The sequence below is a fragment of the Anabas testudineus genome, chromosome 9 (assembly GCF_900324465.2).
Source record: "Anabas testudineus chromosome 9, fAnaTes1.2, whole genome shotgun sequence".
Taxonomy (NCBI): Eukaryota; Metazoa; Chordata; class Actinopteri; order Anabantiformes; family Anabantidae; genus Anabas; species Anabas testudineus.
This window is the reverse complement of record NC_046618.1, coordinates 6102194-6112106: the sequence shown is the minus strand read 5'-3', so window position 1 is coordinate 6112106 and position 9913 is coordinate 6102194. Positions and strand designations below refer to the sequence as shown.

The window sequence follows — 9913 nt, the reverse complement described above, 5'->3', positions numbered from 1 at the left end:
AAAAAATCAGCTGATTCGAATATTAGAATTATATTTCATACTGTGATAAATACTCAGTTATAAAGTTGAAACAAATGAACGCTATCACACTGTCAGTTCACTGGGTTGCTTTGAAGTTGTGACATAAACGACACATTCAGTATAACAGTGAAGTGATTATGACTTTCTTTGGAGAGACAAATAAAAAAGTTCTTGGAAAATTAAATTAGGTTTTCAGAGTTTTAGGGGCATTTTGCTGGCCAACCTCAATATAATAACTGTAAAACTATTACAACCTGAGAAGTGTTGGTATTGGCAGCTTGTCAGAACAGGGGCAATAAAACAGCACCATTTAAGAAAGGCTGCAATGTGCTGACATTTAATTAGTAACTCCATGATTGGGACAAGGAGCTGTACTATCTGTTCATAATCCAGCAACCATACCAAAGAGATGCATTTGAGAATGATATAAATTAGTCTGATGCCCAGCATCTGATCATAGTTGACTCTTATTTTCCAGCAGTATAACTAATATGACATTTCGGGACTGTGTCACACTCTCACCACCATCTATACAGTATGACTTGGAATATTTCTGAGTACCTGGCTGTGTTTGAAACAATATATTTCCCTTGCTTCCTTCATAAAAAGGAATATTAATCTACAGATGCACATGGTAGTAAATCACAGACACATTTATGAGGCTTGCCTAACTGTGAAAGGAAATCCCCCAGTGGACACTTCAGGTAGAAGAGAAGCTTCAGATAACTTGTGCGATGGACGTTTCTCAGCTGGACTCTGCCCAGCGCAGGATCACCCACAGGCAAAGGCCAGAAAAACAACGACTGTAAGCTGGTTAGAACCACAGGAGGAGTCCAGAGTCAATCCTGCTTATGTTATTTGGTTGGTGTCTCTCACTGGGCTACTTGTTATAATATATGGGACGCTCTAGCAGTGTGCAAGTAAAACAAATCACAAAGGTGAAGGTCTCTGTTGGGGAATTATTTTTCACCTCTCCTTTCTGCTGGCAGCTGGGAAGTGTGCCAAAAACACTAAAAATAAAGAAATGAGAAGAATTCAATCCGTATCACAAACACTGAAAAACCAGGAAAAGATTAAAGGCTACTTCCAAAGAAAAAAAAATCTGGACAATAATTTCATTTATTCCAAAAGATGTTTTCTTTTTATATGTGAGCCTCTATCCTGGATTGGAAATGAAAACTGATGCTCTTGTTTTTAGTTTGTATTATTTTACACAGTAGCTATGTCACTAAGAAATTTCTCTTGCCAAAAATAATTTAAGGTGATGTTTTGGGTCAGTATGAAAAAGCTACTGTGTACCAGGTTTTCAGTACTCAGGTCACTAAACTGCTAATCTGTAGTATTCAGAAGAACAATTAAAATAAAATAAATAGTACGCTTGGTTATAACCACAATATACCAAATAACTGAACAAATGAAGAAAAAGTAATTCACAGTACATAGGGTTAGGGTTAGGATAGTACACGGTTTACATGTCAGAAAAAATGCCCCCACTGGTTGGGGTGAGTGGAAAGAGGAGCGAAACAAAAAACAAGAAGAAGAAGCAGGAAAAACACTGGGAAGGTCGGTAGGACCAGTAACTGTGGAGGAAACACAACTACAGGAGAGAGATGACACAACTTTAACGAAGTGCTCAGTGTATTAGTAGAGGTACTGGGATATTATAATAATATTTTATTTAAAAATATTATTAATAAATATGCAGAGCACTAATATTGAATATAAAGCAGTGTGTCCTCTGTGCAATAAGTAGCTGCACATTTCAGAACAGATTGTGAGTAAATATGTAACATGACGTGGAAGTTATTGAGATATTATATCAACACAGACAGAATGACAATTTGCAGACGGTGCCTAACTCTGTATAACTATGTTGTCCAACTAACAAACACCAGACGCAGATCGGAGGAGTTTAACACCTATTGTCTTAGTAGTATTACATCGGAGGCCTATGTCTTGTAACTACACACTGCAGCAGCATGCAGAACATGCCCAACGAGTTAAACATAGACCTATTTCCAATAAGCAAAAAAGTGTAACCTATATAGTAATTCCAGTATTATAGTGAACTATTTTCTAACTTTCACTGAAGACCAACACTCCCCTCTGCTGCCCATCAGCGGTACCCTGTCCAGCAGCTTGCAGCTTTTGATATTAATTGACTTCACCTCGGCAGTTTGACGCGCAGCTGGTGGACACTCGAGGTGACGCCTAAGAGCGGTGTACTGTGCTTAATGTGCCATGATGCAGGGAGCCTGTATTTCCGTACTGTCACTAGATGGCGTGAATGCATCACCACAGAACAGGTAACCGATTCTGTTGCTATGGTGACGACGCTGGTCGCTGACTCCCGTCGCACGTCCCTGACAACGGCTAACGTAACTCCAACATGTTACGTTATTTAAGGTCAGTAAAATCTCTTTTGAGGTCTATGTCGCACTTTTTACAAGTCAGATTGTAATTCTAAAGGTCAATGGGAAACGAAGGGAATATAAATAATCGGAATTAAATTGCTTTGACGCTAGAGATAGGTTGACCTTGTTTTCCCATGATGCATCGCTTTATTTTGTCTAGTAGCTCAGGGAGATGATAGGAAACTGACACAGCCATCGTCGGCTCTCACCCGACCAAGGCTACCGCCTGACAGCATCACGGACATGCCCCGAGAGGACTGCACATAGCCAGTGTGGCTGATCTGATCAACGACGATTTACAGCCTTTTAGAAGATATTCGACGGCCGCGTATTTTTTCCCCTCAAGGTAAGCCCTCTGCTTAATGTGTTCTGCAGCCCGGTTAGCTGGCCAGCTAGGCTAGCTTAATTAAATCCTCATACGTAGCTGTTACTCCCCTTACACGAAGAGACTGTTTTATTTACAGTAATACAAATTGGACATTTTAAAGACGCCCAATGTTTACAGACGCGAATCTTATTTTTCGTATTCCAACTTGCATCTTTCAATTCAGCACTAATTTAAGCAGGTTCACTTCAATGACAAAGTAACTCTTACAATGGATCCGTTGCTCGTCCCAGTTATTGCTTCGTTAGAAAGAAATCTCAGTCGATGATAGGGTGACGCCTGCTGTTATTCACACAAATGTACATTATTTATTTAGAAAAGACGCATGCCGTATTTTCGACAGGATGCTATAAACATGGGTCATATTCTTCGATTGGTACATTTCTCTTGCTGTAGAGCAGGTTCTTAGTTTGGCGTCGGATTGTAAGGGGACTTTGGTGTGACGTTTCCCCTTCCAGCACGGGGGTTGTTCGCGGTTACTGAAAGTGGACAGCTCCTCCCTGGACAGCAGCCGTACTTAACATGAGCTGCAAGGGCAGCCTTTGTCGTGACCGTAAGAAATGCAGTGATGGCATCCTTCACCACATCAGCTCCTAAAACAACAACACGGAAAGTGAAATGTTTTGAAGTCACTTCTCAGGCACAGCTCTCCAGGCCCGTGTTTACTGTCTCTCACGTTTTGTTTGATAGCGATAAAGAAGGTCGTATCCTGAATGATCTCGCTGGTTGAGGCTTGACAACAACGTGAGTGTGCAGCAGTGAGGCTTTGGCAGCTACTGCTGGGATCAGCAGCGGTTAAATGCGAGATGTGGGTTTGGGGTGCTGTCCGCAATGCAGGTGCTGAAATTGAAAGTGCCGTGGAAACTTTCAAGCGTAACACGTAGCTTAAATCCTGTTAAAACTGCAGGCTGCGTTGCAATGGTATTACAGTTTAACCTTCACTTGTTTACCTGTTTGCCAGCAACTGTGACCAGTGGATGTTAAAGTTGTTAAGAACATAAGTAAGGAGTAGATCGATCACTTCAGGCTGTGTTTTAAATGCATTTTTCCTCTGAAATACTAACAACAGACTTGAGTAAAATTTTAGAAAAAGCTGTAGTTAACATGATCAGATGCACAGATGAAGTCTGAACGTTTGTGAGCAAACAACAACTTTATAACAAAAGGACCAGTGACTGCTAAGCTCTTGTTGTGGCTGAGGATGGAGACTACTAGCTTACGTTTCATGCTGCTGCAGTTCATTGATTATTTATGTTTTCTGTACGAGGAAACACTTTTTTGTGTATTAAAAAGTGAAAGATACACTGGGTTGACATTAATTTCTGTCTGGTGACATAGTGACTGAGGGATTAGCATTCACACCCTACATTGTCTCTGAACATCAACAGATACGTTTAATGAGCTCATATTCATTTAGTGTAGTTCTCTAGTCCTTTGTCACCTCCATACTATGAGATGATGATGTAGTTTGAAGTTGTCTGAGGTCATGTCTTTGCAAATGGAAAGCCATCTAAGCTATTCTAGGAAAGGGATGGGATGAGAGAAATGCTTGCAACGCAGGGTTTACCGGAAAGACTCCACATTACTCATCAATAATAGATTATCCCTTTATCCTTATGGCACACCACCATCTCTATTTGTGACTGGCAGCCTGTGTTTTTGTGATCACACCTTTTCCTTTTCCTCTGTAAGCAATGAAAAAACAGAAATATGCAGACAGCTTCTCAAATTGAGGAGTGTTTCCAGCGAGGTGCCATGGGATATATTATTCATGTTAGTGGGCTGATGATGTAAGAGTAAGAAGCTCTTGGATGTTTTATTGAAGCGCAATTTTGTATGCAGGGAGAGACTTTTCTCTGCACTCAAGATGTGTGTTTGGCAGGGATCAATGTGCTCTCAGCTCTCAGCCCAGTACAGTTGTCTAGCAGAGGGTGGAGATGTTGGGATTGAGTGATTGTTTCTTTCTTGCTCTCTGACTCTGCCGTGGCTCTGGAGACAAGGACATCCAGTGAAGGGAGGGAAGAGGAAGGTAGGGCAAGGCAGGGAAGGGAAGGAAGAGGCCTGCTGAGAACTGGCAGCCTCCGTGCCACACCCATTGTCTTGTTGATGTCTATCAGTGTGTTCAGCTTTGATTGTTTTAGTTTTTCTTGGTATTGACCATGTTATGACCACTGATAGAGAAGATATCTGCGCAAAAGAAATGTAATTTTTAAAATTTTTGCTTTGTATTTATAACGAGTAAAGAGAAGTTGTAACTTCTATGTTCATCTGTGCTACGGAAGAGTATCTCCACTGAATGACTAATAAAATTACACTGTACAGTGTAGATTGGATTAGTGTGTATTAGATTAGTGTTCCATTTCAGATTTCTTTTTTCGAAGGTCTACACTGCTCATTCTCAGGTTATAAATCGATAGCTTTATTTCAGTGTTTGCTTGATAAGTACAGTAAAAACGGTGTGTGTCTACTTATGGTTGCTTAACTTTGTCTTAGGATAAATTAGGGTTTATTCCAAGACTCAGATGTTGAAATTGTGAATGGTTGAGAACTAGTCTTGTTTGCAAGATGGGCTAATTTTTGTTAATGTCTGTCTTCTCTCTCTCCTTTTTCTGTCTGTGTCTTTTCTTTCATCTCTGTCTGGAGGTTAAGGCTGTTGTGTTTCCTAACATTACCAGCCATGGCATCAGCAAATGTTACACTCGAGAATCAGCTGCACAGCGCACAGAAAAATCTCCTCTTCCTCCAGCAGGACCATGCCAACACACTGAAGGGGCTACATGCAGAGATCCGTAGATTACAACAGCAATGCACAGGTGAGCAGAGCCAGCAAGTAGCTAATTCCTTCTTTGAATGCTACTGTGGATACCCTGCACATTTAAGAACTTCCCATAGAATATCTGAAACAGCAAAGCAAGTCATAAATGTCAATAATGATGCTATATCCTGCATGAGTCCATGGGACAGGAAATGGTTATTTAGGACCAAAAGTCAGCAAGATGCTGAAACCTTTTAAAGAGAGTATGACGAGGAACTGGAAATGCACTCACGCATTAACGCGGTACACCCTGCACTGCAGTGATGCAACAGCAAAACATGTATTGATCATATCACTGGTAATGGATATTTGCTGCCACTAAAGAAATCTAGAAGGCCCCTCAGTAAAGAAACAAAACAGGACACTGTATGCTTTAGCCCGGACATGGAACTGTCGCTAACCTTGTTAAAAAGTGAGCTTTTTGATAGGTGTAAGTAACCTTCCCCTTTTTTTCCAGACCTGACATACGAGCTCACTATGAGAAGCTCTGATCCCTCAGGTAAGCTAATATCATACTATATATTCTACACACCTATGTTAGTTTTACCACAACATTTGATGTGTAATGTCATTAGCAACCAGCAGTACTGATTGTGTCCAATAATTTAATTGATAATTTAATTTAATGCTCTCAGCTGTGGTTTTGTGAGAGCGTGATCATCTGTGTTTTCTTCTGGAGTTACTATTCAATGACATTAGTGAAGTACTGGCCAAGGAAGTATTAAATGACACTGGTTTAAATACCACAGTTACTTACTGTACAGTATATATAGTCTTTATTTTTGCCATTTGGGTTAATAGTGAGATTTATCCTACTATCTCAGAATCAGTTTTATTATTAAATGTTTTCACAAGTTATCTGGAAGTTGAGTCATGGCAACGGGACTTCCTATTTGTTAGGTTAAAACGTTATGCTACTCATCTGAGTAGCTTCATCAGTCTGACTGAGATAACTTCCCCTGGACGACTGAGAATATTCACTGACATTTTCACAAGTTGTTCAAAATGAACAGCAGCAGCACAAAAACTCCACAAATGTCAAAACTTTAAATCGTTTTTTCTGCTCAAACAAAGATTTGTGTCAGTGGACTGGATTGAGAGCAGAAGGCTCGGTCTGTTTCCTGGTAACAAAGTCTCACCCAGGAAGCATTGCACTGTGGGACTCCCTGCTGTTCATAAGAGCTCCCACTGCTCATTGCTAACTGCCCTTCCCCCCACATTACTATAGCCGTGACATGGAGTCACAACACTGGTGTAATTGAGACCCTGCACCTCTGTCTCCATACTGGTTAGAAGTAATTCGCAGTACTCCAGCCTGTCAGAGAGGCATCTGCAAACAGCTTATTACATTTATTTACAGGCTGCTGATAACGCCACTGGTGTGTCAAACTGAACAGGATGTTGTAAGCCTTCTAACAACTGGTGGCTCATATCTGAGCAATACCATTATAGCCTCCAGTCAAAGGGTCAATTATACTAGTGTGGGACATCTCAGAGATTGGAGTGCAGGAAATGAGATTATCTGTGACATCCCTAATGCACATCCTGCACGCTCAGTGCAGCTGGACTCAGGTGCTCCAACTGGGGTTAAAATTTACCAGCCCCCCTTCAAATTAATAAAAAGCAAGACTCATCTTTGTTACATCTCCTCTATTTGATAGACAAGGGAATAAAGGAAATGTAAAGCAGAATTTGAAAACCTGCACTCAGGACATACAAACCTTTATATACATAATCCAAATGTTATTTTGCACTATAGTTTATAGGCTAAGCAAGTTGAAGCTGGGTGGGGCAGGGCAGGGTGGGGTCAGCAATGATGAGCAAGGTCAGAGAAGAGTTAGTGCTCCTGCTGTCTACAGGGGCTGTAATGTGAGACTAGAGCTCTCTGCCTATTGCAGATCAGTATCTTAATGTACTAATGATTGGTCCACTTTGAAGGTGTGTGGTATGTGTTCCTTACTTATGTTTGCTGCTCACGAAATATATGTATATGTCAGAGCTGTTTTAATAGTTTTGTTTTTGTTTTTTTGTCTGTGCAGACAGCAGTGAGGTCCGATGCAGGGAGTTGCAAAGAAGATGTGAGGAGCTAGAGGCCCAGCTGAAGAAGAAGGAGGAGGAAAACACAGAACTGCTCAGAGACCTGGAGCAGAAGAACGCCATGATCTCTGTATTGGAAAACACCATCAAGGAGAGGGAGAAAAAATACCTGGAGGAGCTTAAGATGAAGAGCCACAAGCTGGCTGTTTTGTCTGGGGAGCTGGAGCAGAGAGCGAGCACCATTGCTTATCTTACCTCACAACTCCATGCCACAAAGAAGAAGCTGCTAGCTGGCAGTTCCTCTGAGGCCAGCCCCAACGTCAGTCCAGTCACCTCATACAAGCCAACGCCTCCACCGGCCAAGGACAGGCAACCTGAAACCCCTCGTCGCCGCATGAAGAAGAGCCTGTCCCAGCCTCTCCACCCGGAGTTGACAGAGGTGTACCGGCTTGGTCCGGACGGTAGGCGGCTGGTTCTGCGGGAGACGGTGGACGCCATGCCCGACCCCACACCCTTTCTGCAGGCTGGAAGAGAGTCTCCCGAGCCGCAGGTGGTGCGTGAACGGCCTGCTGTTATCCCTCCTATAGCCTCTGATCGCTCCCCTGTCCCTCCTCTGGGTGCTACAGCCAGTCCTCGTCACAGCCCTGCACGGGACCGTCAATACAGGGCTCACGTGGGTGTGGCGCACCGCATCCCGCATGGCACCCCTCCCCTGGGCCCACCACAAGCAGAGCTGGAGACACTGGCAGTGGACCAGGTCAGTGAGGAGAAGGTTGTGCGGAAGCGCTCGGGAGCCGACAGGACAGTTTGACACTGCAGTGCTGACATGCACATAAATGCACATACATATCTACTGTATCCACACTACACTGCGAGAGCAGGAAGGAGTCTGAAACACTGTGTAGTCTGCTTTTTACGCAACACCGCAATATTAAAAACAAAATGATCATTTAGTTTATGGTGACTCATAAAGGCTTGTTTTCCTTGATATACAGTAGAAAAGGACTACTACAAAGCATGCCAAATGTTTCTGATACTCAACCCCATGAGAGCTTGTATTATACACATGTTAAGTTTTTGCTTATATGTCCACTTCATTCTGTCTTATATGGTGCATACAACAAACTCTCAGCCAAATATCTGAGTCAGTGCCTGCTCGACTGGTTCAGCCATACACGAGCTGTGTAGTGTAGTCAAGGCTAATAGTTACCTTCACACATCTCTGTCTGCTTCATTTCCTCAGTCAGTCTGGACATATCAACAAACTATATAACAAAGTGTCTGCAGCTGCTTAGGATAGAACTGAAATGATTAAACTAATACTCCCTGAATGTCTTTCATCTTCTTGTGATATCAGTATAATAATGTTACTGTAGGTACAAGCTGCATAATGTGCAATTGAAATGTGCTGGCTGTCAAGGTGAAAGAGCTCTAATTCCACCTTTTCTTTGTTGGCTGGCAAAACAGCAGCAGCGTTTGAATGCAGGTTGAAATGATGTATTTGTGTGTGTGCGACAGAGAGAGTGTGCGTGCGTGCGTGTGTTTCGGAGAGAAACAGCGGAGGCCATTGAGAGACTTAAGTTTTAGCTTAACCAATATCTGTTGATGTTATTTGTGATAAAAGGGCATTTTTGAACACACTGCTGTGACAGGATTTTGTGATGTTATGAACTGTACTTTGTAAAGCCTCCACATTTGTAACAAATTCTTTTTTTTTTTTTAATTTATCGTTTAGTTTAATAGAAAACACACGGACAGCTTGGATATTGACAGTAGTTAAAGCAACACAAACGTGACGGTGATTTGAATCACTAATGCTTTTCACATTAGCATCACTTGTACACAGTTCAATAAAGCAATGCTGTTTTGGTTTGGGTATTTGGTTTTACTGTAAAGTACAAAGATCACTGGATAAAGGAAAAGACAGGATTTTACTCTTCTCTGTGGACTATTCCCCCAAAAGTTATTCCCTCATTTAGTGTTTTGATGATGGTGGTGGTGGAGAGTGCCACTTAGTACGTCTTAGTACGAGTGACTGTAAAGACCACTGCATATGATGTATTCTCCCTTTGTGCCTTGTAGCAAATACTGTAATTGGTTACTGATACTGATGATTATTTGTCAGCACCGTTCAGTATCACGTTAACAGTACAGTTTGTAACAGCAACTACTGGTTAATATAACTGCATATGAAATAGAGAGAAGAAGAAAACTGTACAGAGCATGTTTCTACAACCGTGT

General features: G+C 41.9%; 1 protein-coding gene across 2 annotated transcripts; it reads left to right on the top strand.

Annotated features, from left to right (window-relative positions):
• The first annotated feature begins 2362 nt into the window (after positions 1 to 2362).
• ccdc92 (coiled-coil domain containing 92) lies at positions 2363 to 9525 on the top strand. Of its 2 annotated transcripts, none has more exons than XM_026342288.1 (5): positions 2363 to 2427; positions 2599 to 2781; positions 5464 to 5633; positions 6093 to 6134; positions 7675 to 9525. In XM_026342288.1, the coding sequence occupies exons 3-5, from the start codon at positions 5498 to 5500 to the stop codon at positions 8481 to 8483; spliced, it is 987 nt and encodes a 328-aa protein (XP_026198073.1). In that variant the 5' UTR covers positions 2363 to 2427; positions 2599 to 2781; positions 5464 to 5497; the 3' UTR covers positions 8484 to 9525. The 2 variants fall into 2 exon arrangements, with proteins under 2 accessions (XP_026198073.1, XP_026198075.1); XM_026342290.1 differs by having other exon boundaries at positions 2378 to 2427; positions 2596 to 2781.
• The last annotated feature ends 388 nt before the right edge of the window (positions 9526 to 9913 follow it).

Excerpts from the sequence above, each read along its gene's own strand:
- ccdc92 (XM_026342288.1), top strand. The coding sequence starts at position 5,498 with ATGGCATCAGCAAATGTTACACTCGAGAATCAGCTGCACAGCGCACAG. Across the intron at positions 5,634-6,092 it reads ATTACAACAGCAATGCACAG|ACCTGACATACGAGCTCACT; the intron begins GTGAGCAGAGCC and ends CTTTTTTTCCAG. Across the intron at positions 6,135-7,674 it reads GAGAAGCTCTGATCCCTCAG|ACAGCAGTGAGGTCCGATGC; the intron begins GTAAGCTAATAT and ends TTGTCTGTGCAG.